General features: G+C 47.9%; 1 protein-coding gene across 1 annotated transcript in view; it reads right to left on the bottom strand.

Annotated features, from left to right (window-relative positions):
* MED12L (mediator complex subunit 12L) overlaps positions 1-24,287 on the bottom strand; it is a 138,728-nt gene extending 114,441 nt beyond the window's left edge. The window contains exons 1-10 of the mRNA XM_074878325.1: positions 24,115-24,287; positions 17,595-17,699; positions 15,629-15,820; positions 13,820-13,979; positions 10,497-10,666; positions 9,780-9,890; positions 9,092-9,361; positions 6,832-6,981; positions 6,195-6,294; positions 5,885-6,021 (exon numbers count right to left, since the gene is read on the bottom strand). Coding sequence (XP_074734426.1) covers positions 5,885-6,021; positions 6,195-6,294; positions 6,832-6,981; positions 9,092-9,361; positions 9,780-9,890; positions 10,497-10,666; positions 13,820-13,979; positions 15,629-15,820; positions 17,595-17,699; positions 24,115-24,213 — 1,494 coding nt within the window. The 5' untranslated portion in view covers positions 24,214-24,287. The remainder of the gene's footprint in view (positions 1-5,884; positions 6,022-6,194; positions 6,295-6,831; positions 6,982-9,091; positions 9,362-9,779; positions 9,891-10,496; positions 10,667-13,819; positions 13,980-15,628; positions 15,821-17,594; positions 17,700-24,114) is intronic.
* Positions 24,288-24,793: the final 506 nt, after the last annotated feature.

The raw sequence follows: 24,793 nt of genomic DNA, 5'->3' as shown, positions 1-24,793 counted from the left end.
CAGCTGCACTTAGCACAGCAAAGCAAAACCACCGAAGCCTGCCGCCGGTGAGCTGACCACTTCCACTGCCGCTGCTCCGCTGCCCGAGGGAGCAGATGTTTAAGCCTTACGACAAACAGCCCCAAGTGCAACTCTGGTCACCATATACGAGAACACACACGAACACAATTCAAAGCAAATCTCACACGCCCCTGTTTTTGGAGCCCTCGTGAGTACCCCTTGCAGCTCTGTGCCTGTGCCGCTTTCCTCAGACAGCTGCGAACAGACAAGGTGGCAGGGCTGGGCCTGTCCCCGCCAGCGAGCCCACCCGTCCCCGCTGCCCGTCCCCACCGCCATCACTCCGCGTAGGGAAACCCGAGTGCAGCGCCGCGGCCAGCCCACTGCACAGCGCGTTGGGGAGCGGGTCATGCGAGACCCACCCACCGCAGGGGGGGCTCCCATGGCCGCCAGAGCCCCTGCACCCCCAGGGCACAAAGCCAGAGCCAGGAGCACATGCTGACTGTACTGACGGGTCACAATTAACAGGACACCTCGTCGGCATCGCACACCCAACCACCTACGCTCAAGGGCTAAGGCTCAGTTACCCCAGCAGGTTCCTTTCATGATGGGTTGTTGGGTTACAATCTTTCTCACTGACAAGGAGAGCAGCAGAAACTAAGTAACATTGTTATCAACAGCAAATTGCACTTTTAGACTTTTAGGTATGAAGCCAGCAACAGTCACCGTCCTTTTTTTTAAACTAAAGATTGCATAAATGACTTATTTGATAGCCTAAAGAAAGGAGAAAAACCAGGGCAATCTGACCTTTTTCTGTTAAAGCTGGATGTTATTTCAAGAAATGCCGTGAATTCTTATGGAACAGCACTCCCATGCATAGCTCTACCCACACACCGCAGCACTGACAACAGCTCCAACACACCTTCCTATTGGAGTACAACTTGCACATTTGCTTCAAATTATGAGACCGTGTTCAAAATACTAACCACCGCTTTGAAGTTGTCTCATATAAAAAGAAGAAACAAGTTGTGTGTTCTTTTTAAGGACCCCATCAGTCATTTAAGTCACAAAATAAATTTTCCCCTTCCAGAGAGATTTTGTACTTCAACTCCCTTAGACACCAAGGTGAGCAGGAGTCTGATGTTGGAGTTACTGAAAGAATAAAGGGTGAAAATACTTATCTCAAGCTTGTTTGTGTGGGTAAGCAATTCAAGCAACTGAACTAATGCTAACCACATTATTAAAAATGTTACAAGAACGCTCAGAACATGCTCCACCTTCTCAGTGCTTGTGGAAATAGGCTCCAATTCTGCAGATATTTTAATCCATTTTACTTGCTCATCTTGTCTCTCTTACCCGTCATGCATCCCAACATGCTCAGATTCAGGGCCCTTACGTACTAACGAACTGTTTAAATTGCAGCTTACTAACCCAAAAGGCATGGTTAGGCCTCCTTTCCCACAGACACAGCAGGGTTGGGGTTTTTTTTTTTTGTTTGTTTCATTTCCAGCAAAGTGATCTCAGAAAGACAAATATTAACTCTCTGAATTTGTAACAAGCCCTATTCGTGAGAACCAAGTTCAAAACAGGACTTTTTCACTCTAAAATGAAAAACATCTCTTGGCATCGTAAGGATTCAGTTGCAGTTCAAAGACAACATGAGAAGCAAGACTGAAATACAAGTTCAGAGACCTGAACCTTAAAAGCAATCAGAGTGCACAAATATCCATGAAGTTTCAGGATTCTATATAGTGATTTCAAGAAATTCAATATCGGTCCTTAAAAATCAAGCTCTCTTTCCTTTCACCCATTTACTGCTGCATACTAGCTAGAAAATACTGGTATGAAGTTTCATTTACCAGGTGTCTCTCCCACTGCTTAGGGGTGTTTCAAGCTATACTTAACCAAATGTATTTTTCTACACAGAAGACTGACAAGTTAAAAAGTCTCACGAACCATTCTAAAACAAAACAAATTGGGGGGGGGGGGTGTGTGTGGAATCCTGTCTCAGTTCCCTGCTTTAGCTGTATCTCTGAAAGGCTACGACAGATAAAATACAGGTAGACCAAAAGTCAGGTGAGAGTTGGGTGGGTTTAAGTGCCAGGAAGATGACAGGTGAACTCAGAGAGGAGTTTTCAGAAACATTATGAAAAAGTCCCTGTTGCATTCGCTGGCTCCCTCTTCTGAGGACTCTACTTGTGCACAAATTGACTCAAGCCTTCAGATCTCTGAAAGGGGGTGGAGAGGAATCGAAGGTGTTCCAAATCTGGGTGAGTGCAACACAGTTTTACTCTCATTTCAAACTGTGTGGTAGCAATATAAACCGTTTACTGGATTTATTTATGTAGCGATGCCTCCCCAATAACCACCACAGAGGTAATCATTCTGGAGCTGTGCACAGAGACGTTGTGAGTCAAGGAAGTGTCAGATGAAAAATACCTGCGGCTAGCAAATAAGGCCAGTAGTTTTCTCTGCAACACCATCTCAAATGAAAGTGAATTTACTGCTTTATGCCACGTCATAGATTTCAAGTCCTCCTACTCAGCCAAATCTACTCAGAAACTCTACAAGTCAGTGAAGCAGAACTAGAAATGAAACATCCTTTGTATTACTCACAGTGCGCATGGTCACACTCACGGGGTAGCATCATTCTTACTGTATTAACTGTGATATTACATTTCTATCGGCTGTCAGACCTTCACACCACAAGAATTCAACAACTGTTATTATCATTTAGAACTTTCTGGATAAAAAGCTGAGCATCTGGCAGATGTAGTAAGTGCTGCTTTCTGGGTTACTCACAGAGCCTGACAGAGGCCGGGTGCCCGCAAGGAACCTCCCCCACGAGCACCCAGGCTGTGACCCATGACCGAGGCTCAGGCCTCGTGGCCACTCCTACGGGATTACACAGGGACAGTCGGTCAGAAGCTGCAACACAATTCTTATCTCCTATTTAAAGTCTGCTTAATAATGAAGCATTGAATAATGCTCCTCCATGCTAAGGCATCTCCAAGTCACTGGAGAAGCATCAGCTTCTCCTCCCACCTCCGTGGCCTCTCAAGTCAAGGCTGGAGGGTTTGCTCTGGGTCTGGTCAAAATGTGGATTTAACATCCCATTTTCTCACAGAGCTTCAGTGTGCCACCTCTGCCCCGTGCAACACGCTGCTCAAAACCTGAGCTCGGTTCAACACCTGCCATCCACCTGCCCCATCTGTCCTGCTCCAACTCAGCGTACCCCCTGCTCTCTCATGTTGTGTCACCGATGTCACCGGATACCAGTCTTCAGAACCACTCCTCTGCAGCTCCCTGTGGGGTGAAAAGCAACCCTTCCCCCTGCAGGGCCCTTCTGCTCTGACACTTGGAATCATGAGTTATATATTAAAACAACTCTGAAGAAATCAATAGCATGTATGAAAGCAGCATCCTGGGCGCGTTTGTGTGGTTTCAGTCTCTCTCAGAGCCTAAGCTTTCAGCAGGAGCCACCTCCCTCCCATTCCAGCACGTGCCCAGCGCTCTGCAGTGCCGCTCTCATATGTACCTGCTCTGCCTGCGTTTGCAGCCTTCACGACAATGTTTTGCAATCCAACAGGAAAAACAGACAGGAAATAGGTTCCAACCATGTTTGTCAGGCTCACATCAAAACAGGGGCAGATAGCTGTTCTTCAAAGTACATTTTGCTTTAAATAACTACGTCAGTAGGCAGATATCCTAGTGATGGGCATCTTATTTACTAAATAAAAGTCCTTACAGGCTCACATGAGTTGCCAGCTGAAAACAGAGTGTACACGACCTCATAACTTCCGGCCTTTTCTGCCAAGAAAAAACAGCCAGTTTATTCAGGGGGAAGGAAACAGAGACAAGAAGAGACAAACAGCATCGCATGTGGCGATGTCCCTGCATGCTCAACCTCGCAGCGCCGCAGCAGAGGCGCAGTGAGTGTGGGGAGGCACCGACACTCCGCGGCCATCCAGCAGCTCTGCAGCCCTTGGCCGGAGCACGGGGCTGGGCTTCGCCCCCCACCAGCCCATCCAGGAGGTCACCAGCTCAACGCTCCACCAGTAACTCGGGCATAACTTTGGCACTGCAAATGTCAAAAGTACCATCCATCGGGCATTCAGCATCCCAAGGCAACCTCTTGTCTAGCTGCCACGAGTTAAGCTCGAGCCAAATGACAACCAACAGCCTTGAAAACTCCAGAGGAGGTTAAGAACCTGCAGATAATTTAAAAGTTTAATTTCCTATCAGCTCCAGATCTAGTCAGGCAAGACCGAAACTTTCAAAGCTCAGTTTCTTTCTCTCAGAAAAAGTCAGCATCTTCTTTGCTTCTGCTCTGCCTGCAGCCTCCTGTGACCACTGTGCAAGCACAGGCATGTGTCACTCACATATGGCAACGCTTTACCCTTACTCAGCATTCTTCACCTCGGAGTAAAATGTCATGCCACTAGGAGACGGGTAGCCCTGAAAATTAACTAGGCAGGCCTTCATAAAAATGTTTGGTACCCAGAACTGAGAAGCACATGTCTGAGAGCTGTTTTCAAGCAGCTCAACCTCAAGTCATAAAGTGCAGTAACAGCAGACAACAGCAGACCAGATTACCTTACATTCAGAAGTCTCCCTACCACCACTGCCTTTTGAAATACAGTTTGTTAGTACAATTGTGGCTGGAACTCAGAAAAACTTTTTGAAATACAGATAGAAAGAAGGAAAAAAGACACAAATAGAACTGCAGAAGGGCAACAGCACAGAACCATACCACCTGGCCCCAAAAGCAGACGAAAACAAAAAGCTAGCATGGAAACGATAAAGCATATCACACCCTACCCATTTTAGAAATACAAAAGAACTTCTGTGTTGAACTTCTGATTCCATCCAAGCATCAGGGTTAAGAACGTTCAACAACTTCACCTGCCTGGACAGCTCTCCTTCCTCCGGTGCTCTCTCACAGCCGTAATGGTGTATTTGAAACACAAGGACAACTCTGGCAAGAGTTCCTCCTCCCTACCAGTTCTGAGCTTCACAGACAGGGTTCGTGGGCAGGTGTGTCTCTGGAAATACTGCCAGAGACGTTCCCCCCCGACACTATGTTCTGCTTGCTCATTGCAAAGTCATTAAAACGCTGATTGACAGTTATTATGCAGTATTTCTGTGCAACAGAGGGTCTTCAATTGTGACCATCAATCACTGAGAACACATAGTCATGAACAAAAAACAGGTGCATTCAAAAAACAAGCCATTTTGCATAAAAGTTTTCTTAACATTAACATGAGCAGCTATGACATATTCACTAATACTTTCCACTTTAAAATTTTACTTCAACGGTATATTATTAAAACTGGCTATTTCTTTTTTCCCCGAACATTTTCCAAGGAAACTCAAAAGTTTGACATTATACATAGGCCGAGTGACATTATCATCTGCACTGCACAAAAAAAAAAGTAAAATGTTAAAGATTTCGCATAAAGTTTCTCATGATCTCTGAAAATGGTTCTAGAAGCACAGGTAAAAATATCAAAAAACATAAGAGTATGCAGTTTTAGAATATTTTACTATACTTAACCTATTAATTTACTAGTTTCTACAATAGATTTAAGAGCTGTCATCAAACAATAATCCAGTATTTAACTAGGCAGCACCCAAAAAACCAACCACATAACCCTGATAGATCATTTCTCCCAAATGAGGTTTACAGTGCACGGCACTGAAGAATTCAGTTATAACAGCAAAGAACTGTTTTCTCCTAACAAACCAAACATCAAGTAGTCAAGAAAAAATAACACCAAGAAAACACAAAGCTTTTGTATCAAATACACACACACACAATTCTCATAAGTAAAAATAAAATCCACTGTCTACAGATTATGAAGTGAGAGGAGAGTGTAGCCATTACCTCTTGGTTGTCTTTATTCTGATTTGCCCAGAAAATCTTATGATAAAGTGTCTCCATGGAATTGCTGGAATCTGATCTGTCAAAACAGTGCCGATCCAACACTTCCAAGGTGTGCAAAACTCGGCTGATGGTGACCCCTAGAGATGGGAGTTAGAGAGGACAAAAAAAAATTTACAGGCAGTCGTTGCATTACATTCATCTGTCAAATGTATTACTAGAATTAATTATGGTACAACAGGATTATACTCGGGAGAAGAACAGATGCAAACCCTAAAGCTCCCACCATTGGTTTCATTTTGAGCTGTCTTACCAGCAGTTGATTCTTGGCACTTGTCGAAAGACCACCGCACCTCCACAGCACGACCTCTTTGTTTTATCTGCTGTTCTACTTCATAAATCTTTGCCCGAACCTGTAAAAAAGACAGTTGCTAATTAGCTAGTGGTGGGAAGTCTCTATTTTCACCTTCAGCTTATGACAGCTTTCTCAGCAGGAGCAAGGTACCCTATGGTGTGCCGCAACACTCCCTACATTTGGGAACAACAAACTGAAGTACGTTCTGTTCAAATGCTTTTGTCTGTTACAAATCCTCTTGTACACTAAAATATCTTTTCCTTGTATTCCATCCAACAAAAGTTAACTTTCAGCGTGCCTGAAAAGTCTATAATCTCAATACAGTACGCCAAGCTGCTTCTTATTTGCCATTTTACATCTTAAAGTAATTGCGGTTTAATAACAGAAAACATCTGAAAGTAAATAAAATTCCTGGTATTTTCACAAAATCAGTACCTGAATGAAGTACAAAGTAAGGTCATCACAAACTAGCACAACACTACTCTTGAAACTAGACCTACAGAAATACCTAAACTTGGCTTAAGTCCTAATGATCCCAAATCATTATTTGGGATATAAAACAGATCTTACTAATGTGACAATGAAAAAAGCTTACCTGCTGATTAAATGCTGAATTTCCACCTGGCATAGGTAAACTAGATGGAGCAACTTGAAGTAAATCCAGAGGCGAGCCTGGATTAACGTTCTTATTTTCATTTGTGGAATAATTCCACACCAAGGCACTTGGGCAACAAAGAGTTACAGTCTGCAAGCAATAGTACAAAACAGAAGTAATTTCTTTTTCTAAACACATGTGATAGACAATACTGACAATAAGAGCCCATGAGACTAGAATCACTTTTGTTTTAACTACTGCCGTGAAAGAAACAAAAAGACAGGCCTATGCACAATTACTTTAAAATATCCATTTAAGGAAATTCAACTACTATATTATTTTCCTTCTTCATTATTAAAAAACAATTTAAATATATAGGTGTCCAATTCCCATTTGTATTGCTTTCAAAGAACATCACCAAAGGTTAATTTCAGTCAGATCCTTCCTGTGAAACGTGAATGGGCTTTAGAAAAAAGAAGCCGTTTTGGTGTTCAGCTTACAGAAAGAAGCTACTTGTGAAAAATTAAAATTTAAGAAATCAGTTAAAATCAACTCTCTGTCAAGATTTTAAAGCACAAAAGGGTCACTGAAATGCACCACGAACTTAAGATTTACTTCAAAAGAAGATCTCACATTGACAGGATTCAAAACATTTTACAAGGGCTTGTCAGCAGGTACTCATCGCCCTGTGGCACTGGGTACTGTACGGAGCAGCACCAGAAGGCCTTGGTGTTCTGGGGTCAGACCTTAAATATCACTGAAAATGATGGAAGTTGATTCATCTTATAGATTTTTGAGGCTGCTGGATTACTTCTTGGGAAGCTCCCCAGTCCAGATCTGGATTACAAGGCAGCACCTTGGCAAAAACATTGCCCAGAGAAAGGCTCCTCCGAAAAGGCAGAGAGCTTGTCTGAAGCCAGGCCGTCCTCTGGACCCGCTCAGTAGCACAAGAAAAAGGGGCAGAGAAGAGAGCAGAGCAAACACACAGAGACAGGCCCAAACAGTGCAGGAAGCAGAAAGATTACCAGCGCTGCTAGTAGGGAGAAGCTGTAAAGCTGCTGGAGTGCACAGGCACCCAGCAGCCCGGGAGGGAGACAAACGCTGAGGCTCCCAGGACAGATCCGAGTTCAAGAGGAGAACAGCCACAGGATGCTGAGCGCCAGACAGGATCAAACCCCCCGACACAGGCACCCTCAGCAGAGCGGGATGCAGACACCCCTCAGAGAGCACCCACTGAGCCTTCCCTGCGCCAGGCCTGGCGCTCCCTGCACCGCGACGGCTGGGGGAGAGCAGCAGCCCCCAGCGAGGGAGCTGTGAGCCACAGAGCACTCGCTCGGTCGCTGCGGGGATGGTCCGGCACCGAACAGGCTGCCCAGAGAGGTCAGGTGTTAGAAACCCAGAGGGACACGCCCGAGGAAACAGCTCTCACTGAGCCATCCTGAGCGGGGGGGGGGGGGGTGACATCACCTCAAGAGGTCCCTGCCAACCTCAGCCGTTCTGTGGTTATATGATCCCGTGGGCACCAGCACATGCCTGGTACCTCCCCCAGGCCATCTCCACACAACCCCCAGAGACAAACAACGGCACAGACAATGGCAGGAGGGTTTGAGGAAGTCTCACCAGGTCAGCACTCAGGAAGGCAAACAACCACAGCTCATCATACAAGTCCTTTTTTAGAAAATAATTACTCTCTTCACAATTCTGCTATTGCCGAGCAACAAGCGCAAGCGAACAGTCTCTTCTCTTCCATGGTGTTAAAAACTCTGGAAGCTGATGTGGCCATATAAAATTCTGACAAAACCAAACCGAAGCAGCCTGCAGTGGCACTGCGCATTGGTGACAAGCCGGAAGAAGCAAGGAAGCCCTCCGAGGTCAGAGCCTGCGGCAGTCAGCACGGTGCTGCTCTGCCAGCCACGCTCGACGACGGACAGACGGGGCTCACCGGCGATGAGAATGTGACGTGACGCACAGAGCACTACCACCACCAGAAACGCTCTACCGCAGGGGAAGGGCTGGGCCATCCCTGGCACCGGAGCCGCTCCTTCCCGCAGCAGAGGTGCAGACAGACACACGGATGACACACGATTCCTTGGGTGTGGAGAACCCACCCTCCCACTCCCCTGACCCACTCGGTCCTCGCCCTTTAAACAGTGCATTTCTAACCACAACTAGTGCACCTCATCCCACCCAAAACACTCTGTTTGCCAATAACCGGGCTGGTTCCGGCCTTGGAAATGAAAAGAACAGAGCACTGGCCTACCTGCAGCATGCAACTAAGTCCATAGACCAGTGGACGGTGCTGAGGGCAGGAGAGGAAATCTGAGCAGGCCAGCTGTACTGGGCTCACCACGGGGCCGGCGGCCGGCGGACTGGGGGCTGCCAGAGGAGGGTTACCGGCTCCGATAATCATGTGAGGAGAGTGTGCAGCTACAAGGTTAGGACCATCGCTTAGCAATAAAGATAGGCGTCTGGCACAAAAATAAGCAAGGCGACGGGATAGGTAAGCTGACTGAACAAACTCTTCTGAATACTGAAATTAAAAAAATGCATTGTTTACTACAGGGTCTACTCCATGTATTCGCTTTCTGTAACAATCTAACATTGAACATGCATAAACTAGAAGGGATGACCTCCAATATTTAAGAGTCCAGAAGTTAAAAAATAAAAGAGCAGCTCAAATACAAATCCATACTTCTGTCTCTTAAAAATTTCATCTGCCCTCCAGGACCAGTTACAGTAACAGAATCCTTCTACCAATTCAAGTTAAGGATTATAAAGCATGAACATTTTTAAGGTGTTTATAAATTCCAAACATGCACCATGCAATATATTTCCCTAAATGTCCTAAGTTAAAATCTGTATAAACATTTTACCACCACAAATAATAAAATCATCTAACATGTATGAATCACACTTATACTGATTTTGGCTTTAAAACACGCATGTACCTGCAACATTAGCGGCAACAACAGCTTAAGCAGATCATCATCAGTGGGTCTGATCTTTTCCAAAACGTCCAGTATCCACGTCAAATACTCATGTCTCTCCAGCATTCCTTCCTTAAAGGATTTAAAATAGCACATCACATATTAAGTGGGAGCGCTGAACAAGCAGTGTGCAACGACATGCTTTATTTTGTTTCTGGTTTAGCTCTCACTCCCCACGCCAGCGCAGAGCCCTCACCGCACGCGGGAACCAGCCACCGCCACAGCAGCCTACAGACAGGGCAGCGACTGCCAGCAGCACCCTGACCGACCCACCGCTGGCGGGCAGCTCCCTCCCAGCAACCCTTCTGCTCTTCCTGTCCTTGCGTAGAAACAACCAGAGTTTGTTTCCTAGAACCACATGGAAACCAACAGCCAGGCCACCACTCCAACAGCCAAGGCTTCACGTGCCACGGGGGCCTCAGCCTGATCCACAACCATTCAAAACACCCTTAAAAGATGGGATAAGACAGAAGAGAGAATAATTGAGCACATGGCTGCAATTGCAATCAAGCACACTAAGCAAATCAAAGCTTTTTTAGCGAGCAAACCTTTAAAATTAATTAGCATTTATAATTTATGCAAGTCTTACGACAAAAGCTACCACTAAGTTCTAAAATTGAACTTTCCAAGAATGGTAACCTCAAAAAAAAAAAATCCATGCACTTCTTAAAATATTACCTGAAACATATAAAATGACAATTTTTCATTATATTCCCACTGCTTCAGGGCTTGTTCCATCTCTTGAGGCATCACTACGGAGCTGCTGCCCTGGCTGGAAGCCACATGATAAAACTCGGCAACCTTTGCCAGCTGCTCTCGAAGGTATTTGGTTATAATTTGAGTCCATTCTGCGAAAGAAGTTTACAATCAGAACACTTCAGGTGGTAAAAGACAAGGATTGCACTCACAGTGAGAACTGAAACAAACTGACACCACCTTTGTCATCAGACACACTCCCCCAGAACACTGCAGACAGGCGCCCGAGGCGGCCGCGCTGTGAGGAAGCAGGTCCCTGGGCGCGGGTCCCGGGGCAGGGCTGGGCCAGGCCCGCAGGCAGCCTGCCAGCCCAGCACCCCCGCGCCTCAGGGAGTCACCCCTCGCTCCCATCAGACTTCAGCATGCGGCCTCAAAACAGCCTTGAAACAGAGAAATACACTTCATTACTCCCTTCCATCCAGACCTTTACTCCCCTTTTCCTTCCCCCTCCAAATACAGCAGGCATAAAACTCCATGGGACTTTGCAGAGCAATGGGATATAAAACTGTTCTTTCTATAACCACTCAAACATCTCCAGATTTTTACTGACGAGAATGCAAAAGCTGAAGAGCACCTTCTCAGGTCACAGTGACCCGCACAGTGCAGAGCTCTGCCAGTACAACTGATTATCTTTCCTTTGTCCTAGATAAGTCAGTAGATGCTCTTCAGCAAATACACAAACCTATTAAAAATGATCAGCTTCTCTCTCTGCTCAGCAGTGATTCTGGATTTTAGTATAACTTGGATAAATTAGTGAAAAAAGTAAACTTGCTTGGTCATATACCTAAAGCTTTGGGGAAAGAGGAATTGCAAGGAGCGCATTCTCTTAACAGTAACTGCAACAACCAAGGGTATTTGTTAATGTCTCAGAGACAAACATCTGACAGAGCTGTATTTAATCAGCAGGCAGCGTGTTTTAGAAGAGTGCACTCTTTTATGAATACATAATGCAGTTGCTTTGACAACCTAAGCCTGTTTACTGTCAGAGTGGCAGGAACTACCACTCAAACACAACTATTTTCGCTGTTTACTACCCACCTCAGACTTCAGCTAACGCATTCACTCTTTTTTTCCCTTTGCAGTTCTGTCAGCATACACAGACTATACATTAAATGTTTTTCTATCCAAATCCACTGAAACTCCTGTACTAAGCTAGTGGGTTTTAGCGTTTTCACAGAGCAGTTTAACTACATTTACCTCAAACATTTGCTCACTTTTGGAAAAACAATTCCAAATCCACTACTTCAAACTGATTTCATGTGACAGTATGAAAGAATAGTTTTCCCAAAGCAATTACCAATATCTCAGTGCCACTGAGCTAGAAACAATGCAACCGCGTTTCTGCTACCTGAGGCACAGATATAAAACATTTGGGGAACTGTCAAAGGCTGCTCAGTAGCACGCAGCAAACTACTTCCCAAAAAGCTCTCAGCAACCTTTGCAGAACAGGGAATTTGGACAGCGGACATAATCTTCAGTAACCTACCTCAAAACACTGGCTGGTAAGAGTCAGGGGCACCTCAGCCCGCAGACCCTTACTGGTCCCGTTCATGCTCGCTGTGAAGTGGGTGCGGCCACGGCGCCAGCCTGAAGCAGAGCCAGAGCAGGGGTCCCTGACAGCCCCCCAAACGCACACCCCCACACCTTCCCAGTAAGCATAAACTTTAAAGAGTTACTACTCCCAGCCAGAGCAAACCAGGTCTAGATCAATTTATCACAACAGAGGGGACAACCTTAGCTTTCCTCACCACCTCCTTACTCCCCTTCCTCCCCCACTCCCAGACAAGCAGGAAAGAGGGAGTTTAACTACACCCGAACGAGTTCGTGTGCCAGGCAAAGGATCAGCCCCTGTCCTGGTGCACAGCATCACCACTGCAGCCCCTCGGGAGAGCCGCAGATGCTCCCCCAACCAGCAGCACTACTCATGATGGATTAGGAAAGCAATCAGCCTGCTCTCGCTGCCTGCTCCGAGCCCCCTGCTCAGGTCTACCCCCAGAAGTGCTTATGTCGTTCAAGAGAAGAGGGATGACCACGGGAGAGGCTGGAGAGAGGGGCTGTTTCAGCAGCCCTCAGTGCAAAGGATGGAAGGGGAATTTGAAGAAGGAAAGAGCAAGTCGCCCAGCCCCGCTCGGTAACACCAAAGCAGCTCAAGGGAGCCTGAACGCATGGAAGGAGGAGTGGGGAACTGTGCTAATCCTCCACCAAAGCAGCCCTGCCTTCAGCACAGCAGCGCTAAGCCCAGCCCTGCAGCCTCCCAGAGCTCACGCCCCAGCAGAGGCACCGACCTGACCAAACAGATGGGCAGGTGTCTCCTTCCCTTCTTGCCAGCCACACGTGTGGCCTCCCCCTTGCTCTCTGTCTCTAGAAATCAGACCAGTTTGTAAAAATATTTTTAAAACTATCACCAAAAAACAAACAAGGATGCTTGCTAGAACATAGAAAATAAACTTTTGGGGCTGTAATTAGGAACTCAGAGTGAAAATGGGTGTTATGAGTCTACAAATAAAAAAAACCCACAAAGCAAAGTTTGAAAGAAACAGATTGAGTTGGCAGGAAGAAGTAGACATTTCTCACAGCAATCCAGAGATACTGCTAATCACCAGTGAAATTATCTGCTCTGAGCACAATTAGCTCAAGGACAAAAGTAAAGCATTCATTCCAGACGGTAGCAAAACTGTAGGTAGTGTATGTAAATTGTGAGAGTAAAACTACAACTTTGATAATAGCTAAAGTACCTTTGAGCAGCTTAAAGGTGTTCACTGCTTGGCCCACTGGCTCAGTGCCAGACAGCATCATTTAAGGTTAAAATAAATACATTGCCACCTGTGTTCTAATAAGCAAGCTCTGAAATTCACATTTCATACCAGGCTTTCTAAATCAGTTGTGTTCACTCCCTGGTAACACTGATCTTAGCCCAGCTTTTGCCACCCTGCCCATCCCACAGAGGGTGGTGCCCATGGTGAAGAGGCAGCACAGTCACCCCTCCAACGCTGCGCCTGGGGATTCAGGGAGGAATCAGCTGGGAGGAGCAGCAGCCAACAGGGCAGTATTTATGCTGCATGGCACCTGGTACTCTGACACACATTTCTAAGTGAAACTGATTCAAAAGAATTTTTATTCCCCTTCCCACTACAAAGATTCCTCTCTGGGTGCCTGGTAACACCAACACCATGAACAAGAGGAGCCAGAGGAGCAGGCCCCTTCAGCTATTGTTATGCATTTAGACATTAGAGATGTTTGTTTACCAATATTTGGGTCAGTGGCCTGGCGTTTCTTGATTTTAGCTTCAGAAATAGCAGCGTAGTAGGCACATGTCATTTTGATCAGCCATGCCGCTCGCAGCAGTGGCACAGAATATTTTGCTAAGTAAGCAAAAACATCTTCTTTTTTACTGAGAATAGGAACCTGAAACAAAAGAGGAAGGAAGTTAGAGCACACAGTGCAGAGAGCAGCCGGCCCTCCCGGGTTAGCCCAGGCCTCCTCTGCTCGGCCCCTCGCGCGTGGGGAGTGGCAGACGCCCTTGCCAGCCCAGGAACCGCTGCACAAGCACCACCTCTGTCTGGACACACGGAAACAGCGACCTGACAAAAAAGAGACGCTGCCCCACACTTCCCCCAGCTTTCACCGAGAGCACCTTCCCCTCCTCAGAGACACCCGAGGGCCACTAGAAACCTCGACACGGCCAAAGGCCTCCAAAGTGCAGAGAGAGTCCTGCAAGCTGATCCTCAGGACCTCTGGGAAACGGCACTATACCGAGGGTTTGGGAAAGGGTTCGGTTACACAGACACCACCGGTTTCCTGGTGCCCTGGTTCGGAGGAGCCCACAATAACCAGAGCGTGCCAGGGAACAGCCTGGCCAGCTAACACTGCCTGCACTGGACACACATGCAATGGGGCTGGCCCCGTGAGACTCCCAGGTAAAGAGTCACCCTATTCACTCACAGCAATCCTCACAGATTTCTGCCTGAAGGTAGAATCACTTTAAAATGCATTTTTCAAGCATCATAGATGAGAATAAGACATTTTGCAGCCAGTGGAGGCACGAATGCCTTAACATCCTTAGGTACTGTTATCAGCGGGTTTATAAATCTGGTTATTTAGAGGAAAACTTATGAAAGAAGTCTCTCTAGCACTTCTAGTCACAAAGTTAACCTCTCAAAGTTCAGGGGAAACTTAGGGTGTGAAGCTCTTGCTTTTCTGGTGGCTCTACTGGTCCTCACCAACGGCACAGCAACAGACAAAAACAGGTGGAACTTGTACCTTCTGTTATTTTGATCCATTTATGCTCAATAGTCTTGGAATAAGAGCTCGCTATTTCAGTCTCATTTATACTTCAGAATATCTCCCAGATACCGTAAGATTAGCTGCTTGTGCACAGAGCTTCAGGAAAGAAAGGCGTGAATAACAGCACCTTTGTTACTGACTTCTAGACGCCACCTTAGATGAATTTTAATGACCACTTCAAATTTATCTGGTACTGCTGTTCTTAACAGCATGCAGTATCCAAAAAGATAGCTCAGAATTGCCTTCTCCAGTTATACAGAGACTGCTACAAAGCAGCAAGAACTCTTGTTCTTAATGGAAACTTCAACAAGAATGCGACTAATAAGACCATTTAACAAAGATTGTTAATACAAATACAAATTTAAATGTGAAGAGCATGCAAAGGGGTTGGGGTTAGCAGGCATGTTCTTCTACGAATGCATTGGCTTCCTAGCTGATTGTCTCCTTGCCAGACACGAGAATTTCTGGAAACTGTTCCTTCACCTGAGAAAGAGACCCTTGAAGTGAAGCGTAGAGGCAAAGAATCTGGCTGTCCATAAGATGAACATGCCTGAGCTGAAATACAGTCACTCAAATGAACTTTTTACCAGCTAGATGGGACGTTCCCCTTTGCCCAGGCACCCTCCCTGCAGAGAGGGGACACGCTGCACAGCAGCGGCTGCCTCCAGCACCACCCCTCATCCAGCACGATCAGCCATACCACCCTACTCTTACAGCCCAAGACAGTACAATCCAATATCCAAGAAAGAGAGGAAGGAGTATTTTGATACCTTTTTTGCTAAAAGAGTCAGTGGTTTACTTCCTGCTAAATCTGTGAACCAGTTGTGAATTGCACTCTGAGACCGAGCGGTAACCAGCCAGTAGTTGTCTTTGGCATTTACTTGTGGTTTCTTCTTTCCCGTGTCCTGGAAAGTGTTAAGTTTTAGCTTTTCCGCTAGTATGCTGCTAAAGTAAGCGCCAATCTGGTGGGAGAAAAAAGGCAAAACATGTATGACAACCCAGTAAGTAGGCATCTATTGTACATTAACGCACAAAGGGTTTCCACCTGAACAGATGCAGCCACCGCTCCAGTCCGGGCTCTCAATCCAACACGACCACACAGCCATTCCCTGCAGCTAGGGGATGGATTCACGATTAAGCACCCGTGCAACACTTCTGCATTGTCACTGTAGAAGCTGCAGGTCAGCAAAACCAAGCCAGAGGCGAGCAGGCCACCGAGACACCAGAGGTGCAGCTGCCACTTAGGCCGGGTCCCCGCACGCCCAGAGCCACAGCCCTCCGGCAGATGGGCGCCTCAGATGTAGGCCCCCATTCAGTGTACCCCAAGAGTGTCCCAAACACTCCCTTTCTACACTCTACCCTGGCATAGTGTGTAAATACATGCTTTTCGCTTCTATTCAGAACAAACTACACTGTCACAGGAACCCCATCCATCGTCTTGCCGTCATCGGTTAGAGCAGGCAAATCTTCAGAGACTGGGGTAAGCTAGGAAGAGTTCTGGCTTCTGTTCAGAACACCTCCACTACCACGCGATACCTCCAGAATGGAAAGCTTTGCAAGATCTGCCTCCCCAGTACTTTCAATCCCAAAACAGCAGAAAAAAAACAATAGGGATTTTACTTCTGATGTAAGCTTATTTACTTTTCAAAATTACTGTAATAGAAATTAATTTTTAGGCCTGTCAGTAAGAATAAAATGTTTGATTTTCTGGTAAATACATTCATAGCTGGGTAATTTTAAAATATATGAAAAGCTTTTAGGAGATACTGAACTTATTTTGGTGATTCTACACTTAAATCTTCCAAATAACTATAAGCCCTTCCTTGTGAATTTCTGGTTTAGTTTTCAAACCGTTATGTTCAATACCCAAAACACAAATAATTAAAATATAAGACAGAAAGTGCCTGCAGGTAACAATTCTAGAAAACAAGATCAGAATAATGTAACAGGAAAACCTTTAACACTTCAACAATAGCAACCCTGTCATTTCCTTGTATCTCTTCTGCTGCTAAAATAAAAGAGCATCACTGTATAAGTAAATTCGAGTTTTCCAATAAGCTATAAAAAGTTATATATTTTAAAAGTCAAACAGCAGAAAATTATTTTGTCTGAAAACCAAAAAAAGCATACACGAATCTGGACAGATTCCTCAAAGAAATATGGGATTTATTTTTTTTTTCCTAAACAGCTCTTATTTTCAATTTGGAGGATAGTAACTAGTGATTTTTATTGCTCTTCTGTATCTCACACTTCTTTGACTCTCAAAAAAAAAAAAAACAACAAACTCCAAACCACGGGATAGCTAAGCTAAATTTCACTAAACAATCCAAGAATATATTTCCAAGAGACCTGGACCTCAGCGACCAGTTTCTCCTGGCAGAAAACAGCCCGATAAAAAAGATGCAAGACCAAAGCAAGCTAAAGATGTGTAAATACCAGGGGCTTCCAGGGGAGGAGGCACTACTGCCTTTGTGAGTGAAGCAAATAAAGAACAGGAGCGCAAATAAACGTCTCTTCTACAATGACATGTGCTAGTTCTGTTTTGTTCTTGGCATTCATGTTTTCCTCTGAAGACTGGTGACAGTAGGTAGCTCAGCGTTCTTATATTAGTTCTGTAATTAACTTTAACACGAAGGCTTGCGACTAGAAAGCAAAGCAGTCAAGGACCAAGTACAACCCCTGGCAGCTCAGTTCCAATCTCGGTGAATATACTCAGATGGAAAAGCCCAGTCTTACCTTTGAGGCATTAATGACAATGTTTCTAGCAGATCCATGCTCATCTCCAGAGAAGGCAGGTTGGTTACTGAAGCCTTGCTTCACGTTCACTGCAGTAAGTTCATCCTGCAAAGAGTGTTTTAAGGGCAAAAAATGAAATGGCAACGTAAGAAGTCACATCACAGAGAAGCATGTTTTTAGAAAGGAAATTCATGTATTTGTTAGTACGTCACGCTCTGCATTCCCCTGAACCCTCAAAGCCCCTCGCACATTCATGAGATTTCAGCGGAGGGGAACACAACGCCGCTCCTACCCTCCAGTCCCTGTTATGTGTCCACCTCACCACAGGCTCCAAGGCCATAACTTGATAAGGATGCCGCTTGTCTTGCTGAAAGAGGGTTGCTGGCCCTGCAAAGGACAGCAGGAGACAAAGCCCTGGCAGCCTTCACAAAACCTGGAGTGCTCCCCAGCACCGCCCCAAATCCTCCTCCTGGAGCTGGTACCAGTCACCAGCCATCCTCACCAGCATCCTTCCCCCTGAGATACGCTGGGCTCACTGGAACCACCTTTCCCCCAGCACACAAATGTTTTTGCACAGTTGTTTTGTTGACGTTTAAAACTCTGTTTGCAGCCCCACAACCACCATTTGAGAATATCTACTGAAATAGGAAACAGACCACCTCTAGCAGAAACAATTTCAAGTGAACATCTGTCCCTGTTGCAACTAAACTCACTTCTCCTGGAGTTACTTTTGAAGTGGAAGTACTACTGGTCTCCTGCTATACTATCAATACACCTTCTTCATTTTGCTGCGTATCAGTATTTAAGCAGGCTTAGCTGGACCCTATTTGCAGCCACAACAGAACAGACAGAAGCGGGGTCAGCAGCATTAGGCACAAACACACACCCCAACCTTCACAAACGCATACTGGCACTTCTCTTGGCCAACGTTAATACTCTTCCGTGGTGGCTGCACAGTTCATCCACTGATCCAGGATCACATGCCTGCCAGACTGAGGTTTACCTGCACCACAGGAACAGGAACTCAGCTTGTTTGTTCGCCTTAATCCTGCTCTGAGGAGGAGGCACAGATCTCCCCAGTGAGCCAGTCCCCTGCCACCACAGGCACTCGACCCGAGCTCAAGCGGTAGCGGGTGAGACACTGGAGCAACCCCCGAGATGACTGTGAAATAAGCTGTGACAACAAAGAGCAACTGCCGTGCCACCAAGCAAACCAAAGAGGAGAAAATAAAGTTAAGAATGTCATGATTTTACTAGAAGATTTTATTACCAGCTTGGGGCAACATGTCTCCCCCAAACCAGACCCAGAAGCTTCCATTCGGTTTATTCTCTTGCGCTTTGCAGCGCATTCTGCTTTTCAGTATTTTTGCGGAGTTTGGGAGTAACACAGAAGACGGCAATGTATCGAGAACAACTCTAAACTCTCTAGGGTTTATGAAGTTAGCAAGCCTCATCTGAATTTTAAATTAAATCAACAAGAAGTGCTGGAATGCTCCTCCACCCACACCATCCCCAAGACAGCCTTGAAAACACAAATAAAGGCAGGGATGAAAGTGATCAAAGAGATTATAAGCAAATAAATAAAAGGTAAATGGCAAACAGATGGAGATACATGTTACTATTAGTGCCATTTCCACAGATGACCCCAGGTCTGTTATCTTTAAACTTCTCCTTTGAAAAAAGCTGTCTAGATATCGTTATGCTGAAAATAACCAAGAACCGTATGTTGTACTGCTATATCTACCACTACTGTAGGAACAAGCTGCGGATGGACTGACAACACAAACACATCAGTGTTTTGGTTTTGTCTGGCTCAGATTATTAGCTCGGATTTCTCTCTGCCTTCAGCAGTAGTTCAAAAATTTTAAACACAGAACATATCACAGTTGCATAACCAAACACCAGCTAGAAATGAAAAGGCATGTCATCTGTGAAGACAGTGCACAGAGATACCTTTACAAACAAATTAACAATAAAATGGATGTTCTCAGGAGCTCCCATTACATCTCGCTTGCACCAGCTCCATTAGGAGCTCCGGGCCCTCTTCCACGAGCAGAGCTGGCCGCTAGCAGAGAGGAAGGTTTCCTGGACAGACAGGCCGGACACCAGCACAGCCAAACTGTACAGCACCGAACGTGCCAGGGCTGAGCCCGCTCTGGACCACAGGCCCGGGAGCACGGCGCACTGCTGTCACTGACGGACACGCTCCGTGCCACAGCAGGCTGGTCCTCAGGACTCCTGCGGGATGCGGAGCTTCCTTTCAAAACGTCAAGCAGGGCCCCAAGCAAGCCCAATCAAGGCTTAAAACCATTCTGCAATTTTAAACAGCCAAACGAACATTCAGGCCCAAATTGCGTTCATTTGTTTCAGAGCTGTAGTTGTTTTGCGCGGGACAGCCCAGACCCGCAGCTGTACATGCCGCACTCTGTTTGTGCACACAGCACGTACCCTCGCAGAAAGCCCGGGCAGCTCAGGCCGTGTTCGCTGGCGCCGAGCAGCTCTGCGGGAAGCCAGACCCCACGTTAAGCCTGCGCGCGTGACTTCAGGCCAGCGCAGCTGTGAGTCCAGCAAAGCCTGTCCAGAGGCCACCTGTAGCACTGGCCCAGCCAGGGTGCTCAAACAGACCGAGAAAAACCCACCGCTGTCAGGGCCATTGAGCTGTTACGGTTGCATGCTCTGGACTGTATAATTCCATATTAATTTGCTTTTAATTAACAGGAACGAGCTCTTTCAACTTAAGCATTCTGCTGCTTATTGCTGCAGTAACACTTGCTCACTGCAGCACCAAGCCAGCAAGAGAAAAGCAGAGAGCTAATGATGTATGAAGGTCTTGAAACACTAGGAACTGGCCAGTTTATTCTGACACCTGAGCTGAGCAAACACACAACATACAGAGCTATACTGGCACAGTCAAAAACAAGGAATTTTTGAAAGGCATTCTTTTTCTCCCTGACCTCAAAAATTTCCTATAGACAAGAATTTTAAGAGAAGTCCACATTAAACTCGCAGAAGCAACAAAATGGATCTTTTCAACCAGTCATTACTTTTAGATCCCCTCACCTGCTCCACCTTTTGCTTCATTTCTTTTCATTACACCAGGGCACCAACCTTCCGCAGCTCAGAGCAACCCCAGCATGAGCCTGGAGACACAGACCCTCCGCGGGAAGGTCCAGGAGCTCACCTGCGGGGTAGCTGCTGCAGCACAAACCTTCTACTCGCGCTCAGCTCATGCTCTCGGATGTTGGGCTTGGTTTGAACAACGAGATCAAAAAATAACTCCCTAAGAAGCAGTGTAAAATACAGTGCCAGTTACAAATTACTAAACAAGCTCTATTTCATGAAGGAGAGAGGAATAACCACATTTAGAGGAGCATTATCCACTCCAAATCAATGGCCAGAAGTCACGAGCAAGGATTAGCCATTCCTGACAGCCAACCACGGGCAGAAGCAAGGAAGGAAAAGCAAGGAAGATGACATACTGTTATAAACAGATACCAGGAGGGCCCAGAGAGACTCTGAGCTGGCATAAGGGGGACAATGCTGGAGAGGCCTGACAGAGATTTCACAGAATCATCAAGGAAAAGACCTTGAAGATCCTCCAGTCCAACCATGAACCTCACACTGACCGTTCTCGACTCTACCAGATCCCTCAGCGCTGGGTCAGCCCGACTCTTCAACCCCTCCAGGGATGGGGACTGCTTTACATTTTTTCCCCAACTGCTTTACCTACCCCACCAGTGAGAAGGTGGTCTGGGCTACCGGTGATTGTAAACATCAGAGAACTGAGCCCTGGAGGGGTCAAACCCTGTGCAGTATGTGCAGAGAAGGTGATGAAATTTCTTCTGTCTGAAGGCTATTTCTCAGCATAAAATGATGTTCATTGTGCTTTTTTGTGTTTTGAAATGAATTCAACTGAAATTAAAAGCATTACTCACAAGTAAAACCATCAAGATCTGGCCCTGATGATATGGTACATTCAGTGGTTACATCTTTGTCTTGTAATAAACACGATTTGCATTATATTTTATCCATCACAGGGAGACGGTAACAATTTAGAGCACAGGAAGTGTTAGAAAAAAGTGTATTCTAACACTTGCCTTCAGCTGCTCCTGCCAGGGCGTGATTTCCACCGCTACCTCTTGCTCCATAACCAGCAGCAGGGATTGCTGATTACACAGAGAAGCAATGTGCAAAGCACTGTCCAAGGTTCAAAGAAAACACATTACAGAAAGACAAGGAGAGCTAATTCCTCCTCATCCTTCTCTTTTAGAGCAGTATCAGGTGTTAAAGGCAGCCCCAGCAGGTAACTGCATTCAAGCAGAAGCTATGTGCTGTGCAATTTGAAGCCTTCCCTTCTGCCACCCCTTCCCTCTGCAGAGGGCACACAGCAACGCTCTGGGGCAAAGCCTCACCCCAAGTTTTTCAGGAGGGAACCCTGCAGAGGTGAACGGGTGCTGGGGCAGGGGGGCCCTGGAGGTGCCAGCAACTGGCAGAGAGGGAGCTGAGAGAGGCACAAGGTGACACTGGCAACCATCATCACCACAGCCCATCCCCACCTCTACCAGGACCCGTAACTCCGCATCTGTCTCCTTTTGCAGTGACAGACTTCACCAGCCCAAAGGCTGGGACGGCACAGGACTGTGTCTGGAAATGCCCCGTGCAACACAAACACGTACACACGTGGAAGGAACTTTCCCCAAGCCACATTTCAATCAATTACATTATGGCAAATAACAAGCCTGTTGCAGTTATTTTCTACTTCCTAATGCACCCATGAAATGTATTTTCAATATTAACCATCTGGGCACTTGCCACTTCCATTCTTATTGCTGCATATTTATAAATGTGTCTGCAAGAATCAATCCACCACCTGACTAAAAATATTTAACAGTCCAGAGCTAAAAATTCATCTCCATACATTGTCATAGCTGAGTTCAGATGCAGTTCTGCCAGCCTGGTCACGATCACACATAAAAAATACACACCAGGGAAATACTTCTAGCTACCGTAATCGTCAAGTTTGTAAGTAGGATGAGTAGTGGCATAAGGGTGAAAAGACAGAGATATGCTAGGGGTCAGAAAATAGAGGTACGTCTCAAAGGATTAGTAATGGACTTGAATATGCATCTTTTATCACGTGTTGTCAAAGCCACAACACTGATCAACACAACCAAACTGGTCAACCAGCACTGACCAATAGTCACTCTCCAATGAGCTCTCTCCAGCCTATGTGAACCAGATAATGCTCATAAATGACTAACAAATTGCCCTTAATTAGCGTCCTTTCTGGAAGCCTCAACAAGAGGACAACAGACCAGGAACAGGGCAAAGCGCGAAGAGCATTGCATGGCTGCCCTGCTGTACTTGCTCTGTTTAACTGAAGCTCATCCTCATCCCGGTGACTTCTCCAAGCCTGAATTCACCGGGACAGAAGACGTTTGGGAACACCAGGACACCGCAGACCAATGACACGAGAGGCAGGTGTACCCACACACAGCTTCGTCCACGAGTCACAGCCCAGCACACAAGGTGAATCTCAAGAGAGACCCGTTGGCTTTGCGGGGAGACACCCCAGTCACAAAACCCAACCAGAGGCTTCTTGCATCCACCTCCGGGAGGCCAGCAGTGAGGGATCGAGACCGCGAAGCGGGGCCAGGGTGAGCCAACAACTGACCCCACAGCTTGGCCGGACATGTCAGCCATGTCACGGCGCCCGCCCGCACTACGCACTCGCCCCCAGCACCGACCGACAGCGGCTCTCCATGGGTTTGGCTGTGGAACCCGGAGCAGGACAGCCACAGCCTGACACCGGAGCTGAAGCTATCACCTCCACCCTGCGGTTTTTGGGTACATCTCCTGAATTCCAAACACCCTCCCACAGCCCTTTCGTGCCTCCAACCACGGGTCGCTGCCATCAGGTCAGAAACAGGCCTGGGCTCCTCAGCCGGCCACACGGCACCTCGCACCTGCAGGCAGCCCCTGTCCCTCACAGGCCGTGGGTGCCCCTCATGGGCTGGGGATCCCCTCACAGCAGGCAGCTGTGTCCCTCACGGGCCCCTCATAGGCTGGGGATCCCCTCACAGGCGGGGGGTGCCCCTCATGGCAGGCAGCTGTGTCCCTCACAGGCTGGGGGTCCCCTCACGGGCAGCAGCTGTGCCCCTCACAGGCTGGGGGTCCCCTCATGGCGGGCAGCTGTGTCCCTCACGGACCCCTCACGGGCTGGGGGTTCCCCTCACGGGCCCCTGATGTCCCGGGGTGCCGCTCCCGGCAGTCGGCCCGGCCCCTCTGCCCTGGCCGCCGCCCCGCAGAAGGAGCCCGGCCGCCGGCCGAGCCGCGGGGAGGACGCCGAGGCCGAGGTGGCAGTGAGCGGGACCGCCGCCCCCGCCTCGCCGCAGAAAAATGCAAGTCAGCGGGCGGCTCCGCGGCCGCCCGGCGCCGCTCAAAAGTTTCGGGGGAGGCGCCGGGCCGGGAGGCGAGGGCGGCGGCCGGCGGCGGGCGGGGGGCGGCCGGGCGGTCTCACCTCCTTCTGGCGCGGGTCCTGCGGGTAGACGTCGGGCGGCCCCAGGCGCGGCCGCTTGAGCGGCCGGTGCTCATAGCTGAGGAGCCCGAAGGCGGCCATGATCGCTCATGTTCGCCGGCGCGGCGGGCGCTGGAGCGGGCTCCCGGCGCCAGGGAGCAGCACTCGCCCCCCGCCTCACCCCCGCCGCGCCGGGGGCGGGCTGCGCGCCGCGGCGGCGGACGGGCGCAGGGGCGGCGCGGCCCGGCCCACCCCGCTCCGCTCCTTCCCGCGGCCGCCCACATCCCCCCCACACCGCAGCGAGGCCGGGCACCCCCCGCAGCCGGGGGGGAGGGAGCGGAGCGGTCGGCCGAGCTCCCCCCGGGGCGCCTTCCCAGCCTCAGGGACCCCCCTGCGTCCGCCCTAGGGCCCGCTTGGAATATGGCATATGGCTTGTTTTAGCGGATGAAGAATTCCCTGGGGGTGAATAACGGCCCGCCGCGGAGCGGGCAGGTCCGCCCACGCTCCGGCGGGGTGGGGGCCGCGGCCCGTCCCCCCCACTCCGCTCCCGGCGGCGCCTCCCCGCCGCCTCTCCCCTGCCCCGGAGGAGTTTGGTGTCCCGGCTGCCCGCTGAGGAGGGGGATGCAGCAAAGCCCCACACACACACGCACCCCCCACCCCTTTTCGCGCACCCCTCGCTCCG

The sequence above is a fragment of the Strix uralensis genome, chromosome 9 (genome assembly GCF_047716275.1).
Source record: "Strix uralensis isolate ZFMK-TIS-50842 chromosome 9, bStrUra1, whole genome shotgun sequence".
Classification (NCBI taxonomy): Eukaryota; Metazoa; Chordata; class Aves; order Strigiformes; family Strigidae; genus Strix; species Strix uralensis.
This window is presented reverse-complemented; position numbering and strand designations above follow the sequence as displayed.